This window comes from Rhinopithecus roxellana, chromosome 9, assembly GCF_007565055.1.
Source record: "Rhinopithecus roxellana isolate Shanxi Qingling chromosome 9, ASM756505v1, whole genome shotgun sequence".
NCBI lineage: Eukaryota > Metazoa > Chordata > Mammalia > Primates > Cercopithecidae > Rhinopithecus > Rhinopithecus roxellana.
The window spans coordinates 11,447,421-11,469,579 of record NC_044557.1 but is presented as its reverse complement, the minus strand read 5'-3'; the positions used below and the strand labels follow the sequence as shown (position 1 = coordinate 11,469,579).

Genomic DNA, 22,159 nt, shown 5'->3' with positions numbered 1-22,159 from the left:
GCTACAGTGTGTCCAATAGTGAACCTATAATTGAAGCCTTCTCCTATTACTCATGTCATAAATTCAGCAACTAATAAGTTGTTGCTATTTATTGATGGTTCACTATGGTTCCATGCTGTCATGGAACACTGATTCCATTGACAAGGTTATCTGATAATATCAGGTTTATAAAAGGGGAGAATTTTTTTACCATAAGGCCAAAGCTAACAGATGCTTTTTTTCTCATTTAGTTGGGATTAAGTTTTATAAATGATAAATTAATTGAATATCGTCTACCACAGAATTTTTTTCATAAAATAACCAAGCCATTACAAGATACAATTTAATAACAGTAAGAGGAGTAACAGGAAATTTCCTCTGAATCATGAGGTAATAGTAGGTAGGTGGGATTCCCCGGCTACCACTTCACGCTGGATGAATAGATCTTTCTTTGTGATGTAATTCCAGTGACACCGTCACAACACATTGCTTCTGTGCCAGCAAGGCATTTGGCATTCACCCTGATTATAAACCTTATCTCTCTACATTATAATCGTCTTCCCCAGTAACCTGGAAACATCTACAAGAGAACAGAAACCATTTCTTGCTCGTTTTTATATCTCTTGTGCATAACATAAGGTCTGTGTGTTAGGAGCATGCTCAGTGAATGACCACTGAAGTTAAGCCCCACCCAGATGCGAGCATATGAAGATGTATGTTGGTGACAGCACTCGTCCTGCATCTGGAGAACTGCCTTCCTCTGGGAGAGCCATCAACAGCCACCCATTACTGTGCAGATGATGGGACTAACTTCCCTTATCCATGTGGGCTTCTCTGCCCGGCTCCCCACCACTGAGGATGTGTTTTTGCTAGACAGCCAAAGAAGAGATAGGAAGTAAGTCAGCAGAAGCCGGTGAGCCAGGTAATCCTAACTGGTCCACACAAAGATTGAATGACCCCGACATCATGAACTGATCAGTTCCAAAATCTGCTTTTCAGAAACATGAACAATCATACAGTTTTAAAGATAATTTAATCCTCACATGGACCAAAGTTTTTAAAGAAACAACTGTTCAGTCATTGGCTAAAACACAAAATTATACACCAACATTTGAAATACCATTTAATATAAAATATAAATAAATGTCTTCTAATTTATACTCAAAGACAATATGTCTTAGTTAAATCATTTGGGCACTCCCAAACTCCTCTTAAGTGCCTAGAAATTGACTGAGCAGTTCAGCTACTGCATAGCCATGGATTAGCTACACAGTATAGAAACAGGATCTGGCTTCCTCAAAAAGGTAACATGATGGATCATAGGGATGTACCGGAAAGAGTAGAAGTTGAATATAATAAGATAAAATTAGAAAATTGAAGATACAAGAGATGAACATTATGTGGATTTTAGAATCAACATACTGAAAGAATTCAGGAAGAATTCAGATACAAAGAGAGATTTATTACTATTTTTGTTTGCTAGTAAATTTGGCTTCATTAAAGCCCACACGGTTATTTTAATTTGAGTAATACTTCAAAATACTTTCTTTTGAGTATATAATATAATAAAATATATGTGATTTTATACTTATTTTGTCAAACAGCATTATAAAACAAAAAGTATTAGGAAAAATTAAACAAATTATCTTATTTTGATCATAAAGACAAAAATAAAATTTACTTAGTTTATGAATATTTGCTTTACCAAAATCATCACTACATTTGAGGAAGGAATATTTAAAATAATCTTAAAAAAACTTTTAAAGAATATTATTGCAGCATTTTAATTGATCTTGGATGAGTACTGAGTTTTATTATAGACTGTATCTGCTAAAAAATATTAAATGTGGTTGAGTAACAGAAGCACCTTAATCATCTAAGATAATCATATTCCTGTTAAATGAATTTATAGAATTGAGTTCAAAGTGCCTCAATTTTACCTTAACTAACTTGGTGAATAATCTAAATTATCTTGTTTTTTTTTTTTTTTTTTTTTTTTTTTTTTTTTTTTGCTTGAAGTTTGCATTTCTAACCAAACAATAAAGTAAAACAGTAAGAGCTGTGAAATGCCACAATAATGGGGGATAAAAATCCGGTACTTTATTTGTATATATCATCTTAGCATGTGATCAGACCACACAGATTCCACATTTTGTAAATTCACCAACACCTAGTTTTAGAAGAAAATAAAATGTTCCCTCATTTAGTATTTCATCTAATTTGAAATAGCAATCACGTTACCAAGCAGAAATTTTATTAGCAGAATATGCTTGCAAAAAATGGTTAATTAAAAGCAAAAAAGACTTGGGTGCTGCTTAAGCACAGAAGTAGAGGTCTAGGGCAGAGGGTAAGATTGGGAGGTGCCCTTGCCTCTCCCCTTCTTTCCTCCCACCTGCCTAGGCTAGGGCTACAAGGTTGCTCCTGGGTCAGTGGAGGAACCAACCATGCCGGCTCAGTTTTTCCCTGGGAGAAAGTTTGGTAAACCCTAAACCTCATACTTAAAAGAAAAAGAAATCTTAAATACAAATACCTTCATATTCTTTTCAAACCCCCCCATGAATGATGCAGAGGCTTCATTCACCCTACCACGTAATCCACTTCCTCTGTTTTTATTTGACAAATGCCTGCATTCGTGAGGACTGATGTCCCATGTCTTTTCTCCGATTTCATACAGTAGTCCCCTCTTGTCCATGCTTTCATTTTCCATGGTTTCAGTTGACTCTAGTCAACCGAGGTCTGAAAATAGGTGCGTATAGTAGAATAGGTATTTTGAGAGAGAGACCTCATTTGTATAACTTTTATTGCAGCCTATTTTTATAACTGTTCTATTTTATTATTAGTTATGTTGTTAATGTCTTTATGTGCCTACGTTATAACTTAAACTTTATCATAGGTATGTATGTATAGGAAAAAACATAGTGAATATAGGGTTTGGTACTATCTGAGGTTTCAGGCAGCCACCGGGGTCTTGGAATTAACCCTCAAGGAGAAGGGAGCCAACTGCCATTCACGCATAGAACAGGTCCCAGGGCCTCCTGGAGGTAAGGGTTATTTGCTATGCATCTTCTAGGCACTGTGGAAACACTTTTTGCAGTTTGAGGAGAAATGGAACCCTTGCATGCATACTTCCAAGAAAAGGAGAAACAGTTAAGTTTGTCATAAAAGTTGGAGTTCAAAGTAAATTGCAGTTATTTTATAAACAAGATAAGAATTTTACATTTTAATGGAGGTTGTTGAATAGAATGCAGAACCAGGATCTACGTCCTAGCAAAATCCATTTCAAAATTCTATTTCGGCTCTTAGTGTTGAATGCAGACATTGGAACATAGTAAGTGACAGTGATTGTAAAATACTTAGAAAAATGCCTGCTGCAAAGTTACTCTTAAACAAAAGTAACAAAGGCAATTAATATTTTATTCATGTACCTAAACTTAAGTTCATGTGAATTATCCAGACAACTCAGGATGTGTTGGGGAGGTTATTGTGGACAACCTAAGAAAATTGTCTCTGTAACACATCATGTCCAAATCCATCAAATACTAAGTTTCTATTTATGTTTGTGATGCAGGCACAGCCTTACTAATGAAAACGATCTCATTTATTCACAAAGTAAACATCATTAGCTGATGATGGGGTTGGAACTTCTTTGTTACTCTGGGTCAGTCACCCCCAGAAGCACTCAAACCAGGGCCACATATGTAAAATTGAGTTAATTTAGGAGGGCTTTAAGTGAAGACCAGGAAACATAAAGGTCTAATTAGTATGGTAATGAATAAAGTACAGATGTCCTTCTGTTCTCTAGCATGAACACTTAGAGTAGAAATCTGAAGAAGGAAAAATAAAATAAAAAGAAGGAACAGTGAGAAAGACTGGGTAAGATGGAAGAAAACAGAAGGAATGAAGGCAGGGAGGCCAGAAAGAAGGAAGGGAACCAAGTGTGCACATGTCACAGTTACATAGTCAAAGGCTAGCAGAAATACAGACATAGCACAACCCACAGAGAGACAGCCTACAGGGCAGACATGATAATAGAAGATAGAGACCCACAGAGGGAAAACAGCAAAACAAAACAAGCACACACACACACACACACACACACACACACACACACACACACACACACAAAGACAGAACTTCTTCAGTAATATGAGCAATATAGTACTTTTCTGGCTTTTTAAATTACTAAGACAAAAGGCTTTCTAAAGACCATATGGCTGGTTTTTTTTCCTTTCTTTTTTTCTTTTTTCTTTTTTTTTTTTTGGAGACAGAGTCTTGCTCTGTCGCCTAGGCTGGAGTGCAATGTGCAGTGGTGCGATCTCGGCTCACTGCAACCTTCATGATTCTCCTGCCTCAGCCTCCCGAGTAGCTGGGACTACAGGCACCTACCACCACGCCTGGCAAATTTTTGTATTTTTAGTAGAGATGGGGTTTCACCATACTGGCCAGGCTGGTCTCAATCTCCTGACCTTGTGACCCCCAGCCTCGGCCTCCCAAAGTGCTGGGATTACAAGCGTGAGCCACTGCGCCCGGCCGTGGCTGTTTTATAACTACTATCATACATGTCAATTTCACTTCTTGACATTTAGCCGAATATGGAGGTTTGGCTCATAAATCTAGGCTCCTTTTTTAGTTTTCTGCACACAAAAAAACTAAAAACCTACAGATATACACAGGTCTTTGATAAATATGAATAAGATTTGTTTGATATTTGGAATACTTCCATTTATCCTTCTCCACTTCACTGGAACATTGCATGAATCATTTAACAGAACTCACTAACATACTGGAGTAATATTTAAAAGAAGGACCATGTGTTATAGTAGTCATGTGCATACTGAGTTAGCAAGGATCACCTACTTTGATATATTATTATAATTATGTGTATATAAATGTATGTGTAGTATCTCTATGTGTGTGGATATGTATACATATGTATACACACAAATCTGTGGAATGTTTCCGCAGCCAAGTATCCTATTGAATTACAAATAACTTGAAACAGAAATAACCTGATAGAGGAGCACTCAACTGAAAATGAAGCCTGCAAGCTCCACATATCACTTCCTGTAGCCCTAACCCCTTCCACATGTACCTGTGCCTTCCTCCGCATGCAATACCAGAGCTACTGACAAATGACACTTTCCCAGGCCCACCTCCTTCCAGCCCCACTGAGGAGCTGTGGGCACCTAGAGGTCAATAGGCTTAGCCCCGACACTGCTTCTGCCATGGCCTCATTGGTACTCATGGGGTGCCCTGATGTTTCCATTCACCAGTGGAGGTGGAAGTGGCTATTTTGCCAGTGCTTGCTTCCTAGTTTAAGATTCCATCACATAAATTTTTTCTTTAACATTTCATATTCTTATTCAGGTTATTATACAACTGCTCTTTCTGGAGAATGTCAAAACCACCTGTGACACAGTTCTGAGCCAGTCTGTTCATCTAGACAACGTGGACAGTAGCACCCACCGCCTGGTACTAAAGATCAAGCAAGCAAGACAAGGCATTTAAAGGTGTCTGCACAGTTTCTGAGACACAGGCAGTGCTTCAGGGCATGGAAGGGCTCAGGATGCTCAGTTTACCATTTGACCCTCATGTTGGCTGGCTGGACTTCTGGGAGCTATCCTGCAAATGTAAATCGTTACTTATAGGGCTGTTCCCATGGTACACAGGCATCGCGTGGGGTTAAAAACCTGTCTGCAGCCTTGGTCTACTGTGTTGCCAAGAGATTGCCCTGCATTTGTTATAAATATAGAAATAAACAGAACATCAAAGCTTGATTCATGAAGGCACAAAATTATAAAAATTGAAGACATTTGGATCGTGAACTATAAGCTTTCTTTTGATATATGATTTTCTGTTGCTTTTAAAAGATGAGGATATCTTGTTAAACAAAGGCCAGTAGAAGTAAGCTCAAAGTAACGGAGAGAACTCAAGGAGCAATCTCTATTCCTATATATCCTTGCTCCTTTGACCCAAGGCCACCTAAACCCATAGTAAGCCAAGTACCAGACTTCTGGAAGTTTGCCACACACTCTCATTTAGCTCATTTGTATGGAGTGCCTGCTCTGTGACAGCAGAAGTTCCTGGGCAATTTCTTTTCCTTCAAACTCAGGTCAAACCCCCAGTCAGAAGGAGCTGCTCATTCCACTGTGCTCCCTTACATAAATCTGTTGTATAGGAATTACCACAATGTGTTTTCATGACTTGTAGGTGTTAGCTTTCAAAAACTGTGAGTTCCTGTGTCTCATTCCAATGCCTTCTACAGTACTCAGAACACATTAATTCAGGTTTTTTTTTTCATTGCCTCCTATAATGTGGCAGGCACTATTCTAGATGTTGTGGGTATTATCAATGAGATAGGAGATTCCTGCTCCACAAAACTTATATTCTTGTGAAAAAAATACAGATTAGGAACAAAGTAAACAAGTAGTTGGATTGTGTGTCAAAAGATGACACATTTTTTTCATAAAAAATAAAGCAGAAGGAGAATAATAAAGAAAGGTGGGATAGGGGCTTGTATTGTAAAGGCTAAGGTCAAGGAAGTTCTTGCTGACAAGGAGGCATTGAGCAAAAACCTGGTGCAAGTGAGCATGTGAGACTCGCAGTTGTGCAGGGAACAACATTCCAGACAGTGGGAATAGCATGCCAAGGCCTGAGAGTTCGGCAGGTCTGGAGGACCCAGCGTGGATTCTAGTTGGGCAGGGGGCAATGAACAGGCAGGGAGACCAGGCCAGAGTAAAGATGTGGTCTTTTCCTTTAAGAAAGGGGAAACTCATTGAAGGGCTTCTGACTGTCTCATGGAGTGAATCTTACATGAGGAAGAACAGAGGCAAGAAAGCCTGTGAGAAGGTGCTGACAGTGATTGGAGTGAGCTGTGATGGCTTAGGGGCCTGGTGACAGCAGCACAGGTGGTGAGAAATGGTCAGATTCATTTTGAAGTTAGCGCCATCAGGATATTTGGACAGACTGGATACAGAGTCTGAAGAGGAGAGTCGAGGATGCCTCTAAGACTTTTGAATGTCCCCATTTACTGACATGGGAAGATGATGGGTATATCATTTTATGGCAGAAAATAAGGATTTTAATTTTGAATACTTATCAGAGATCCATTTGCAGATGCTGTCTACACAGTTGGTTATAGGAGTCTGACATTCAGGAAAGAGCGAAGTGCTAGGGATGTAAAATTATGGACATGCAAATGTATTGAAAGCCCCATGGAGATCACCAAATGATCACCACCAAAGAGGATCAAGAATGCACCTTGGGGAATACAGTGTCAGAGACTGGGGTGTTGAGGAACCAGCAAGGAGACCTGAGAAGATGCAGTCTGAGAGGTAGAGGAAACCAGGGAGGTTGCAGTGTTGGGAAGCCAAGTTTCTTTGACAACGGCCAGGGTTGTGTGAGCCTTCCAGCCCTTCCTTGAAGAACGCAGAGCTTGCTGATCCTCCAGGACAGACTGTAGGCTCTGGGTCGGCTTCCAAAGACCAGGAGGATGGCCCTTAGGGGCTTGGGAGAATTACCTTGAGTACTTTGAGGAGTCTAGGAGTCTACTTCACTCTATTCTCACAGGGGCAATTTGGAAGAACAGAATTTACCCTGAGCCTCAACACTGGGGCAAAGGCAAAGAGAACGCTCCCAGGGGCATGTTACAACATATCCCTATGCAGGGTTCACTCCCCTGCCCTGATTTTGCAGGAGACCCTAGAAGAACATTCCCCACCCCAGTTTTGAGAACCACCCCCAGGCTAGCCTCCCAGAGTAGTTCCTGTGCCTCAGGCAGAGAACCACAGTGAGAATCCTTTAAACAAAACAAAACAAAACAAAACAAAACAAAACAAAACAAAACAAAACAAAAAACCCGCTGTTCAGATGCAACTCTTCGTCCCAATCTACGTCGTTCATGCCCGGCTGCTCAGCTTTCAATCTCGTCTAAGCGTTCCTGGGTTCTGGCTGTCACTTTGCTTTCTGGCTCAGCAATCTGAGACCACGCCCATCCTCAGACTCCCTGGGCTGACCCCTTCCTACAAGCAGGTCAGGAATGGGCGGTGGGCACATTGTTTCCAGTTTTATTTTCTCTTCCCAGTTGAAAATGACCAAATGAAACCAAGTGAGACATTGGCAGAATTAAGAACATCTCCTTTGTATGTCTGATACTTTGATAAAATACACTTATAAAGGAAGACCCTTATTGATTGTAGAAAAATGAACTAGAAACGATTAAACAGAATAGGCTGATTTGTAGTTGAGGGGCCAGTGGAAACTGCTGGCTAAACAGCCTTGGTTTTAAAGGGGCCAGAACTAGATTGTTACGCGGGCAGGACTCAGGTGTTCTTATCACAATAAAATAAAATTTTCTTAAAAATATAAGTAAAGGGATAGAATTAGGGAAAGAACTTACGAACTTGGAAGAAAAGAAGTTGTAGTCACTTTAAAGACAGTTGTAGAGAATCAACATGTTAAATAGAAATGCCTTTATCATGAATTACAAGCTACATTATTTATTCTCAAAACAAACAAGGGTAGATAATGTAAAATAAAATATTTCTCTAGTAACATCCTGTATGAGGCCTACACTGGTAAATAAAAGAGATATTTTTGTCTTCAAAAAGTAGTCAGTATATTAAAAAGGCAGAATTATATATGATAAAGTTTTGTTTTTTAAAAAAATATAGTTTTTTCCTTTTTTATTGTCTCCCCAAAGAAATTGTAAAGCCGAAGGCAGATAATCTGCTTTCTTCTTCTGAATGGGTAGACAGATGGATGAGTGAATGACAAAATAGCTACAATTCAAAGTAATAAGTGTTTTGAAACAGATAAGTAAAGAAGTGCTTGGGGAACACAATGGGAAAAAGTCTTAGTCTGGGAGGTCATGGGGACACCTCATGGAGAAGGTAGTGTCAGTCTTGAGCCTGAAAGAATGAGTACAAATTCCATACGTCAAAAGACAAAGGAAAGAATTATGTCAGGCATGGCCTAGAACAGAGTTGAGATGGAAAGAACGTTTTCTAACATGAAAAATTAGAAGTAGTGTTAGACGTAGGATTTTCTCAGAAAATAAGACAGTGATGATATTGAAAAAACAAAATTTGTTGGTGGGAAGGGGGATAAAAATGATTTTCTCCTACAGGGAGAAGAAACTAAATGAGAAGAAAAATGACGCAAGCAAAAAAACCCAAATGTAAAGGTAGCAAAGGAGAATATCAAAGATAAAAATGAACTCACAAGATACAGCTGAATACATCAAGAGGCTAAACATACAGGGATAGATAATGTAAAATAAAATATTTCTCAAGTAACATCATGTATGAGGCCTACACTGGTAAATAAAATAGATTCCTTGTCTTCAAAAAGTAGGCAGTATATTAAAAAGTCAGAATTAGGTATGATAAATTAAAACTTTTTTTTAAAGGTATGTTTTGAGATGGAGGGGGGGCAGGGGGAACTGTAACACCAGGGCTCAAAGTGCTATATGCAAAAAGTTTCATTAGTCAAGAAGGCAGCAAGGCTTGGTCTTTGAACACTTTTCCAAGGTCACACAGCTAGTCAGGGAAAACAGCCCTGGAACCCAGGGCTGCTCTTAACCCAGTGTTCCTTCCACTACAAAAACTCTCTGCTTTTCTGCCAACCTTCATACCATAGAATTTGACAAACCGGTCAAATTCTAGGCGAGGGTTTGCAGTAGAGTTTTGAGAATTTGCCCATTGAGACGAAATATTGGAAACCAGAGCACATGATATTTGGATTGTAGGGAGTTCATTTGTCAACATTATGGGACACATTTTATTTCAGTTCACATTTTAAGCAGCAAAAAAATTTACAAGGTGTCAGAAACATGTTTGCAAGCATATAATATAATTAAAATGAGACCTCAAATAGGTATAGTTTACTTAAAAAATAGCAAGAAAGAAAGTATTCTGCCTGATGATTAAAGTTCATGCATTTCTTCAAGTAGGACCGGGGAGAAACGAGATATGCAGTCAAATAATTTTGCTTGCATTGGAGGTGCTGAAGAGTGCATGAGGTTGAGAAGGTTTGGAACAAAGAGAGCCAATGACCTGTGCAGTGTCTGAGCAAGTCCAAAGGAGCCTTAGCAATTTAGTTTCTAAATTACCAAAGCTGCAAGGGAGCTGTGTGACAGACACGGAATTTGACGGAGACTTCAGATTCTGTCAGAGACATGTAATGAGATACTCTGAGAACACAATCTAGGTGGTTATAGAGTCATCTGTGGAAGCATATAAAATAGCATCTTAAAAGTTTCCATCTTAAACTTGATTTCTGATACATGATGAATGTTTAAGGAAGATCTGGTTGATTTCAAACACTTCTAAGAGATAAAAACAAAGATAGACCAAGGGTTGTGCATTTTGCCACACTACTGTCAAGATTTGGACATTTGTTCTGTATTCTGCTGCTTTTCTTCAAATAGAAATGCAAACAATGATTAACATTCCCCAAGAATTCATAGATCAAGAAAATACCAAAGAAACCCAGACTTTTGACTTTTCAGCCAACCTTCATACCACTAAAAATTAGCAATGGTGAGAAGAGTTTTTCTAAGTAATTAGTAAAGTTCAACCTATGGTCTCTGTGATGTGTGCCTCTCAAACTTCCAAACACCCATTAATTTCTTATAAATCTTGTTAAAAGGCCAGAGAGAGCCTTGGAGTCTGCATTTCTAGTGAGCCTCCAGGGGATGCCATGGTTCTGAGCCGGCAGGTTCTGGGGGCACCTCTAAGTCCCAAGCTGGACGTGATCTCCTCTCACCCTCAACAATGCTATTACATAACACCCTGGGTTTGTTACCAATGCTGTGAATTGCATATCCACTGCAACATCTAATACTGTGCTAGAGCACAAGAACAAGTATCAAAGGAAATATTCATGCCTCAGTCAAGAGTGGCAAATTCTGCTGTGTAAAAGTGTTTATGTTACAAGAAAAGAAAAGCTAAATGGATGAAAAAATTGTCTCTGTAGGTAAGCTCTGACCATGCAAAAGCAGCAATGCAAGTCAATCCTCACATGCAGCCTGCAGTGGTGATATTTTGCCACAGTTTTAGAAGATGTCTGATTTTTAGAGATGTTAGTGCCTTAGACTCTCAAATCCTGTAATCTATTGGTTGACAGAGGCCACCAATATCCTTGTGATAATATTTGAATGTAGAGAAAAACAAGCAAAGAAAATGAAGCACGTTTTCCTGCTCTTATTTTGTTTCTGAGTCTCTTAACTCTATGGACATTTATTCATTAGCTCCATAGTATTTTTCTAAAATACAGATATTAAGATTTAAAGTACACCTTAGACAAGTTGGGGAGTGCTCTGTCCTGTGTAATCACCATTTTATATATATACATATATATACACACACACACTATGCTTTATTACAGTGTGTTGGTTGGTATAATCACAGTTATATATATTATGTACTATGTAATTTATGTAATAATATATATATTTTATTACATACATGTAATAAAAACTGGAAAAAACATAACTATTTAGTCCTTTGTGGTTAGGGTACTATGAAGGAAGAGGATTCCACTTTTAGTCCATTTGTAAATGACTATTACAGGCCTCAGGTGTAGGTTAAGTGACTCACACCTCCCATACTGAAAAATCAGCCTTGGAAGTACAAGGCCCTTGATAGGTCATCACTTGGGAGATGGCATTTCAAAAGAAAAAACAAATAAAATGGATGTATATTTGAGTCATTCCTAGATATTTTAACATCTACTTAAAATCACATAATTATCTCCTAGGAAACAATTTAGAAGGAAATGGTAGTGGTCTGCTTTTTAAAATTTTTTTTTAAATTTTGATTTTATTTGTATTTTATTTTTGATGGAGTCTCACTCTGTTGCCCAGGCTGCTGGAGTACAGTGGTGCAATCTAGGCTCACTGCAACCTCCGCCTCCTGGGTTCAAGCAATTCTCCTGCTTCAGCTTCCCGAGTAGATGGGATTACAGGTGCGTGCCACCACCCCTGGCTAATTTTCATATTTTTAGTAGAGACAGGGTTTCACTATGTTGGCCAAGCTGGTCTCAAACTCCTAACCTCAAGTGTTCCACCTGCCTTAGTCTCCCAAAGTGCTGGGATTACACGGATGAGCCACCATGCCCAGCCAGCAGTCTCTTTATAATTAGCAGTTCAGGGAATTATGAAGATGTGGCAGGGTTTGTCAGAAGGTTAGGATACTTTTCAGCTTGATATATTAATTTATTGATAAAATTTAAATTAATAGTCCCCCCAAGTATGGATGGTAAAGTGGCTTGCAGCAGCCTGCAGTGGAAGCAGACAATATCCCACGGCTGCAGGGTGTGCGGGGTCTGGACTGGAAACGGGACCTGAGTCCTGTCTCTGTTTCAGTCGCTTCCCTGTCACAGGCCAGGTATAAAGCACTTAACTTCCATGAACTCAGCACATATGAGTAAATGCAGATAATGTCATTTGTCCTGACGATCTTACGGACTTGCTCTATGGCTCCAACCAGACGTTGTGCACATTGTTCCAACAAATCATTCAGTGCCTACCTGTTGAGGTACACCTTCAGCGCTAAATGCTAGAATAGGCTATGCAAATACATAAATATATAAGAGCATTAGAGTTCATCAGCTTTTCTTGTTAAACTACAAACTCTTTTTTGTTTTTATTCTTATTGAAAGTTTCCCCAATATATTTTAAGACACTTTTCTGCCCTAGTAAGAACAGTACAGTAAACATAAAATAATCTCTGCAATGCTTCTGTTGGTGTGAGACCTCCAGCCTCATATTCCACACGGAGCCCCTCCATCACACAGAGGCACGGACAAGACCGATGGCGGGGTGGCTGAACCCTACAGATGACTCCCCCACACCCGGGAGGGACACTTCTCCATTCTAAATTAATCCTTATCATCAGCTTCTTGGGTGATCAGTCTCGAAGTGGCTTATAGGTAAAAAGGGTTTTCTTGAAGGCGTTAGTTTCTTGGATTCTAATGTTCAGGTCTGTCCTAGTATTGAAAAAGATACATTGCCAACATGATATAGTAGTTACGCTATTAAATCTCTAAAACATGCATTGAGCCCCACATTTGGAAATAATACCAAAAAAAAGGAAAGAAGAGAGTTTCTCCCTTATTTTCTCTAACCTCATGATTAAAATGATTAATTTCCTTTTGCCTGGCTGATGGACTTATGGAACACTTACTATTAGAAATCAGTATCAGTTCACTTTTTTCTTTAGTTGTCACCTCCAGAAATCTTTATGTAATAAGTTCCAATAAAATTATGACCGCTAAAGGAAACTGAATTCTAAAAAAAACCTCCAAAATATTAAAGTATTTATTACTGATATAAAGACTATAGTGAATGAAATAAGATAAAAGAAAAACTAGAAAGCCATCTAGATCTGTAATTCATAACAATTTTCACATACTCATGAAATGTTATTGTTAAATCTATAACTAGGCCAGGCATGGTGGCTCACACCTATAATCCCAGCACTTGGGGAGGCCAAGGCAAGAAGATTACTTGAGCTCAAGAGTTTGATGGAGACCAGTCTGAGCAACATAGTGAGAACCTCATCTGTACAGAAAATAAACAAAATGAGCCGGGTGTGGTGGCGCATGCCTGTAGTTCCAGCTACTCCAAAGACTGAGGTCGAAGGATTGCCTGAGCCCAGGAGGTTAAGGTTCCAATGAGCCAAGGTCACGCTACTGTACTCCAGCCTGGGTGACAGAGTGAGACCCTGTCTCAAAATAAATAAATAAAATAAACCTATAATTTATTGATTAGAGAGCTCATAAAATATTTAACATTTTAAAACTTAGAGGAAAATGCCAAATGATAGGATTTTATATAAAGTAAGAAATTATGTAAAATAAAATAAAGAGAGAAACTTAAATTAAAACTTTCATTACCAAACTTAAGCTGACAAATTGGTACACAGCAAAAAGACCATGAACGGACAGAGAGATTTGACTCTAACATACTTAAGAGGCCTGAATTCATTTATCTCTCTAAGTAGTCACATAGGAAAGTCATTTCAGGGGCTAGAATATGTTTTCCTAATTAGAGGAAGGGGGCTGGACTGGTGTAAAAACACTTTGCCAATGTAAGAGACAATTACCAATATTAGTAGATGCAATAGCATGAGGTTCAGACTAAGGATAATAGTAATAAAAGAAAAGCACAGAGATAATGCAATGGTCATGATTTAGAAAGACACAGGAGAGCCTTCTCAACACCACCTGTAACCTGAATTGCGTTAGAGGAAAGACTGGAAATGCTAATAAGGAATATGATTAAAGGTGGGCCTGTGGTTATAAATTGCTTTTTTAATGGTGATGATAGTAGCTGACATAGAGTATAATAAGAAGATGAGAATGTCAGTATCAATTTTATTAGTGCCATGAACAATACATAGTATATTTAAATTAGTTTTATTTGTATTAATACTTTTGTAAGTAGTCGCTCTAGAAGCAATAACATGTCCAATGCATTCTGAAAAGAAGAACCAAATAAAGTTGCCAGTGTTCTCTACAAAATAGCCATAACTTTTATGCTGGGGAAAACATGCCACATTTCCTAAGATACTCAGAATTCAGGCACACAGTTGTGCTGGATCACAACAAACCTGTGGAAAAAATTGGAAGAGGAATTGCAGGAAATGGACAAAAATTTAAAAGGTGCTAAAAATATAAGCTTCCATATGAATCAGTACTTTTCCCCCAAGATCTACATAGAATAATAATTAAAATCTATGTCTGGGTCAACTTAAACTACTTAAGAAACAACTTGGGGCCAGGCGCAGTGGCTCATGCCTGTAATCCCAGCACTTTGGGAGGCCGAGGCAGGTGGATCCCGAGGTCAGGAAATTGAGACCATCCTGGCTCACACAGTGAAACCCCATCTCCACTAAAAATACAAAAAATTAGCCAGGCGTGGTGGCACACGCCTGTAGTACCAGCTACTCCAGAGGCTGAGGCAGGAGAATAGCTTGAACGTAGGAGGTGGAGGTTGCAGTGAACCGAGATTGTTCCACTGCAGTCCAGCCTGGGCAACACAGTGAGGCTCCACCAGAAACAGAAAGAAACAACTTGGGACCTTGCCTGTCTAAGCACGGTCATTCTGTTGAACAGAAATGATGATAACATTTCAAATAATCACTTAGTGATTTTTATTAGCTGGGTCTTGTTAAAGAAAAATAGGTGAATTAATGATGTTTATAAATTTTCCCAGCAATTATCATCAGCTTTCTGAGTTACTCTAATAACAAATTAGTTAAAATGAAATAGCTGACAAAAAAATAATCTTTAGAGAATTAGGAAAATAGAAACATTACTATCTTAAACTATATTATTTGTCCAAATTTAAGAAAACTAGGCTGTTTGAAAGATAAACCTGTAGGCCGGGCGCGGTGGCTCAAGCCTGTAATCCCAGCACTTTGGGAGGCTGAGACGGGCGGACCACGAGGTCAGGAGATCGAGACCATCCTGGCTAACACGGTGAAACCCCGTCTCTACTAAAAAATACAAAAAACTAGCCGGGCGAGGTGGCGGGCGCCTGTAGTCCCAGCTACTCGGAGGCTGAGGCAGGAGAATGGCGTAAACCCGGGAGGCGGAGCTTGCAGTGAGCTGAGAACCGGCCAGTGCACTCCAGCCTGGGCGACAGAGCGAGACTCCGTCTCAAAAAAAAAAAAAAAAGAAAGAAAGAAAGAAAGATAAACCATAAGGGTTAAAAATATAGACTGTGAGAAATCTGTTGCTTACATCGCTTTTTGGTTTCTACTCTAAACAGTATTAATTGTGTGTGAGAGAAAGACTAGTCTGGTGGGTGAGAAGCTGGCCTTTGAGTCCGAAGTCTGGATTGCCTACCAGCTGTGTAGCCTTGGGTCATTTCCATAAATTATTTATTTTCACTTTATTCATCTGAAAATTGAAATATCAGAGTTTCTGCCTTATAAGGCTATCGGGAGGATTAAGTGAGATAATAGAGGTTAAGAAAGCCCAAGAGTGTCTGGCACATAGGACCCCAATAAATATTAGTTTATTGGCTGGGTGCGGTGGCTCATGCCTGTAATCCCAGCACTTTGGGAGGCCGAGATGGGCAGATCACCTGAGATCAGGAGTTTGAGACCAGTCTGACCAACATGGAGAAACCCCATCTCTACTAAAAATATAAAATTAACCCAGCATAGTGGCACACGCCTGTAATCCCAGCTACTCTAGAGACTGAGGCAGGAGAATCACTTGAACCCGGGAGGTGGAGGTTGTAGTGAACCCAGATCGTGCCATTGCACTCCAGCTTGGGCAACAAGAGCAAAACTTCATCTCAATATATATATATATACATATATATATATATATAATTATTATTAATGCTACTGACATGCTCAAATAGTAATTTCTATTTCTCCACATAGAGCACAGTAAACATTTCTTCCCACTAATTTGCTTCTCTCTGCTAATGCCTAACTTTTTCTCTATGAATTATGTTTTTCTTCTTAGGCCAATGTACACACATTAATTCCTTAAAGATTATCTTGTATGTTTATGGACTACAAGCATAATTTTGTTACGTGGGTAGATTGCATAGTGGTGAAATCAGGGCTTCTAGGGTATCTACCACCTGAAAAATGTATATTGTAGCCATTAAATAACTTATTGTCACTCACCTCCCTCATCTCTCCACCCTTTTGAGTCTCAGTTATCTATTATTCCACCCTCTACATTCTTTAGTACACAATATTTAGCTCCCATTTATAATTAAGAACATGTAGTATTTGTCTTTCTGTGACTAATTTGTTTTACTTAAGGTAATGGCCTTGGCTGGGAGCGGCGGCTCACGCCTGTAATCCCAGGACTTTGGGAGGCCGAGACGGGCGGATCACGAGGTCAGGAGATCAAGACCAACCTGGCTAACATGGTGAAACCCCGTCTCTACTAAAAATACAAAAAATTAGCCCGGCCTGGTGGCGGGTGCCTGTAGTCCCAGCTACTCGGGAGGCTGAGGCAGGAGAATGGCGTGAACCTGGGAGGCGGAGCTTGCAGTGAGCCGAGATTGTGCCTCTGCACTCCAGCCTGGGTGACAGAGCAGTGAGACGCTGTTTCAAAAAATAAATAAATAAATAAAGATAATGGTTTTGAGCTCTAAAAAAAAAAAAAAAAAAAAAAAAAAAAAAAAAAAAAAAAGATTATCTTGTATGAAAGTTGCCTTCAAGAAACATCACTAAAATTAAGGTCTTTTTTTCTCCAAATGGCTTGATTCCTTTAAAAGGCTCTGGTGTCCCTCACCATGTAAGTGGCCTCATGTCCACGGGCACACCGATTCTACAACAAGAACCAAGAAACCACTCCAGGGACTGCAAACACATCCCCCACTTGGAGCACTGGGTCATTTTAAACTTCTCTTGAACATTCTACAGGAGATATAAAGAAAGCCTCCAGAAAGATAAGAATTTTAAATAAGAGCAAATTCTAAAGGCAATAATTTAAATGAGCAAGGTTATTCAACAGTTTAATCCTGTCCAAATGTAGGGGTATACTTTATGTCCTGTTCTTATCAAAATACTTTCAAAATTAAAATTCTCAAGCTGGGTGCAGTGGCTCACTCCTGTTAATCCCAGAGCTTTGGGAAGCCAAGGTGGGAGGAACGCTTGAGCCCAGGAGTTTGAGACCAGTCTAGGCAACATAGCAAGACACTGTCTCTACTAAAAATACAAAAATTAGCCAGGTGTGGTGGCACACACCTGTACTCCCAGCTACTCAAGAGGCTGAAGCAGGAGGATTGCCTGAGCCCAGGAGTTTGAGGTTGCAGTGAACCGTGATCGCACCACTGCACTCCAGCCTGAGAGACAGAGTGAGACCCTGTTTGAGATCATGTCTCAAAAAAATAAATAAATAAAAATAAAATAAAATTCGTAAGACAAAATTGATTACACAGGTAGGGCCATGGATTCCCTACTGAAAAATTCCACAGAGAAGAGCATCTGCATGAATTCTAACAGATAAGTGTTTCGCTACATAAATGAACCAAGGCTATGAGAGAGATCATAAGCCACATGGAAGCAACAGTGACAGCCTGTGTTTTAGGGGAATCACAAGCTCAGTTGCCTGGAGAAAGAACTGTGTAAATTGCATACCTTACAAAGTTTAAGTGTATTAGACACTGTTACACATTCTCCATTTTTCAAACATTTCCCTGAGGAACAAATACAGACCATTGCTGTTTCGGGAAAGGTGGACTAAATAGTGGATTTGGGACTTCCTAGGTTGTCAATAGTACATGCAGATAAATGTACAGAGCAATTATCTTGTTCCTGACAGAAAATGTGTCATCTGCATGTGTTTCTTCCTAAAAAAACATACTTTCTTTTGACTACACCTTGACAAAGACTCTGAAAGAAAATCTAATTAGAATTTATCCTGGAAAATATGTTAGGGTGGAATTTTCACAATATTGCCTAGGTGTAGTAGCAACAATATCTGTGATGAAAATGCATGAACCCACTCAAAAAAACCATTGGTCACACTATGTTCTCATGTTTAGTTTAAAAAATTAGTTACACAATGGAATCATCTAATAATAATAATAATAATAATTATTATTATTATTATTATTATTTTGAGATGGAGTCTCACTCTGTCACCCAGGCTGGAGTGCAATGGTGTGATCTCGGCTCACTGCAACCTCCACTTCCCAGGTTCAAGCCATTCTCCTGCCTCAGCCTCCTGAGTCACTGGGACTATAGGTTCACGCCACCATGCCCGGCTAATTTTTTGTATTTTAGTAGTATCGGGGTTTCACCGTGTTGCCCAGGCTGTTCTGGAACTCCTCAGCTCAGGAAATCTGCTCACCTCGGCCTGGAATCATCTAATTATTTAATGCAAGAAGTGGATAACTTAGGATCTGGGTTATCCATCAGTCAGGTTCATGGATAGCAGCTCAGCTCTTCCCTGACCATCAATGTGAAATCCAACCGCATGCGAGGTGTGCACAAAGGGAGCACACGCTTGATGAAGAAAAGTGGGCTACCACTCACATCACAGCAAAACGTTGTTTTGTTGTGTCATTAATACAATAGATTGAGTTGTTCAGGATCAAGTATCTGTACAGTTATTCTCTTCTGCCTTCCTGGTGCATACACAGCGTCTGGATGGAAAAAGCCCTTTAGCCAATTCCTTCTGTTAAAACAAGTATTCTGAGGCTTCAGAAGTACAAATTTTTCAAATAATCAAAGCCAATTAATGTGAAAAAAAGTAATACAGGGCAAATCTTACCTGAGCTCCTGGATTAGCGAATCCATTGGCACTGTTGACAAAAACAGAAGAAAAAGAAGACTCAATCAGTTGATAATTTTCAAAACTGTATAATGGAAACTTTTCACCCACCTAGAGGTAATGACCAACAAGTTTCTCACTGGGTGAGTTTATCTTTTCTTGCTCTGGTTCTTTGGAGATGAGAGGACAGATGGATATGGCCCAGAATAGGCAGACTGTGGGTTGAGTACCTTGGGTGACCCTGGGGCCTGATAATCATAGATTGGATTTTCCAGGTACCTGTTCTTAAAGATTCATTGAAAATTCACAGGAGCACAAATGACTCAGATTATTTTTAAAATACATTTTATTTTTAGTAGAAAATTATTCAAAAGGAATCTCAAGATTATATTTTTATTAATATTAAACACATATTCAAATAAAACTGGTAAAACTTTACTAAATAAATATGTCCCATGCTTTTACTCGTAAACTTCCTCCATATAGAAAGGGGAGGATGAGCTTCAGCCATGTTAGTATCACCAACCTTTTAAAAATGAAGAACTTACGGGAAAAACAGCTTTGATTTTTCTGACTGAAATGATGGGAACTAAAGAAGTTCATGTTTATAAATACCTGCCTACACAAGGATAAGCAGCATATTGAGCGAGACAACAGGTGGTTTTAAAGATTACTCATGCCTCACGAGAAACAGTTGTTTCATTTCTAGAAGAACATTTTGGCTCTATTAAGGGTGTTCATGCCTGTGCCAGAGGAATTTAAAGTCCAAAAGGAATTGCAAATTTTAAAAAACCCACATTTTAAAAGTATGACAGAGTAGTGTGCTTTTAGAAGTCAAAAGAAGAAATTCAAATAATCCAAATACACACTCTAGCATGCTGATATTTATGGCAGGCATAAACTTATTCCAAATAACAGGTCAAATTGCTTTTCTTAAGCTGGTATCCTATTGAGAAGTTTGCTCCATAAAAAAGCTATTGTTTAGAAATACTACATTCCAAATATTAGGATATATAATGTGGTTACTTTAAAAGTAATATAAAGTAAGACTGGAAAATAATACAGTATAAAATTTCTGTTTAGGTAGAAAAAAATCTCATGAGCACAACATTATTATTATTTTTTTTTTATTATTATACTTTAAGTTCTAGGGTACATGTGCATAACGTGCAGGTTTGTTACATATGTATATTTGCGCCACGTTGGTGGAGCACAACATTATTCTGCATTTTGGTTACCATGGTTAATGATAACCATGGTTATATTTTAACTGAAAAAATTTATCCTTGAATTTATTAAAAATTTTGGGATTCTGGACTTTGCTCAAAGAGGAATTAACTACCTTGACTGTATATACAAATACACAGATAATGAAAGCATTCCATTTGATCAGCCACTGTCAACTGTACTTCTCAACACCCTTCTAAAGAGCTGCAGGGTTACGGCTTTGCCGCAGCTCTTCCTCTGTGAGGTGGACTCCAAGGAGGGTGGGGTGGGGTGGGTAGGGAACAGCTATCCGAGTGTTTTCAGAGGCTGTGGTGAACCTAGAGTTTTCCACTTAGAATTAAGGGTCACAAAAATATAGCCAATTATAATAAAATTTATTTTCCTTAAGGGGTATTATTGCCAGTCAATCCTGTTTTCCAGATGTTTAGATCATCAAGGGCCTGTTTATATTTCAATATTACATTACCATCTGTTGGTTACAAAAAGAGAGGGATAACCAGCAAGTTAAACCTTCCAAACATCAGAGCTGCTGGAAATTCCCAGCAGAGACAGTCAAAAAACAAACACCATCATTTTACTTGAACTAAGTTTAGGTTGGGAACCACTAAACCAGATAACATAAAAATCAAAACCTGCTTTGGCAATAAACTAACAATTCTGGCTTTTCCTTTGGCCATTAAAGGTCACTTCCATAATCTGAAGTTTTCCATGAAACATCCTTCACTTGCTGAACCTTATGCTGTTTTGCGTGATGTTCAAATCCACTCATGATTGCATTTTGTAAAAATTAGCATCATATATCATTTGGACTTTTCTGGATTCTTTAACTCCTGGTTCATAATATTTTGCCTCTCCATGGCAAGAGCCAGTGTCCTGGCTTGATTTGAAAAAAGAAGCCCCGAGGAAGTTGTAATCATTCTGACTGCACATGAGGGACTGAGCACTGGAACTCTCATATTTCATGGTGTGGTGGGCATAGTGTCATAGAACCTGCTTGCTAACTCACCCTCAGTTCCTTTAGAGCGAGTACGTAGCGTTTTATCTTCAGCCTCTGCATCCATCTATAACATGAAGACAAAGTCCTAAGGTCATTCCTTTGACATTGACCAAAATATGAAAACATGTAATTAGAAGTTCTGAAGGTCATTATGAAAAACAGTAGCCTTCCATGCTCTTGACTCACAGCCCGGCTCTATAGTACATAACCATGACTCCCCCCACATACCACCAGCTTTGGAAATACATCCACAGTTGCTGGAAAACAGAGAGAACAGCGACAAGAGGGCAGATGTCCTTGTCCACAAGTGTTTGAAGTGACTCAAACACTTCTGGCATTACAAAGATGGAAAAAGGCTTCTCATTAACAGTGGCTGTGAAGGAGACGAAACCTCACGTGTCAAACCAAAAGATTTCAGACCAATTTACTAAAATCTAAGTCCTTTCTTCTGAATACGTATCTCTTTCTAAGCTTGGGAAAAAAATGATTCCTGTGTAAAAAAGCACCATGAAGACAAACCCCTGAAATGCCCCCAGAAAATACCATGAGAAATTTTGATTATCAACAATGACATATGTTTACTCTTATAATTTCAGAATAAATACCAGTTATAATCATTCAAAGGTATAAGGAAGGTGAAAATTGAGTGATATATGTGTCAGTATCAAATTCCCCAAAACACCATTGCTAAATATT

The 22,159-nt window shown here is 38.9% G+C and overlaps 1 protein-coding gene and 1 long non-coding RNA gene across 47 annotated transcripts in view; one reads left to right on the top strand and one right to left on the bottom strand.

Moving 5' to 3' along the window:
• ST18 (ST18 C2H2C-type zinc finger transcription factor) overlaps nucleotides 1–22,159 on the bottom strand; it is a 308,472-nt gene that overhangs the window by 83,992 nt on the left and 202,321 nt on the right. For 43 of the 46 annotated variants that reach the window (XM_030938053.1, XM_030938064.1, XM_030938067.1 and 40 more), the window contains 2 exons: nucleotides 21,473–21,527; nucleotides 19,240–19,270 (listed from right to left, as the gene is read on the bottom strand). In XM_030938053.1, coding sequence (XP_030793913.1) covers nucleotides 19,240–19,270; nucleotides 21,473–21,527 — 86 coding nt within the window. Of the gene's footprint in view, nucleotides 1–16,075; nucleotides 16,291–19,239; nucleotides 19,271–21,472; nucleotides 21,561–22,159 lie in introns of all 46 variants that reach the window. The other 3 variants (XM_010369140.2, XM_030938088.1, XM_030938087.1) reach the window with 2 other exon arrangements.
• LOC104666974 lies at nucleotides 502–5,750 on the top strand. Its single transcript, XR_748625.2, has 2 exons — nucleotides 502–892; nucleotides 5,347–5,750. It is a non-coding gene; the product is annotated as an uncharacterized LOC104666974 (long non-coding RNA).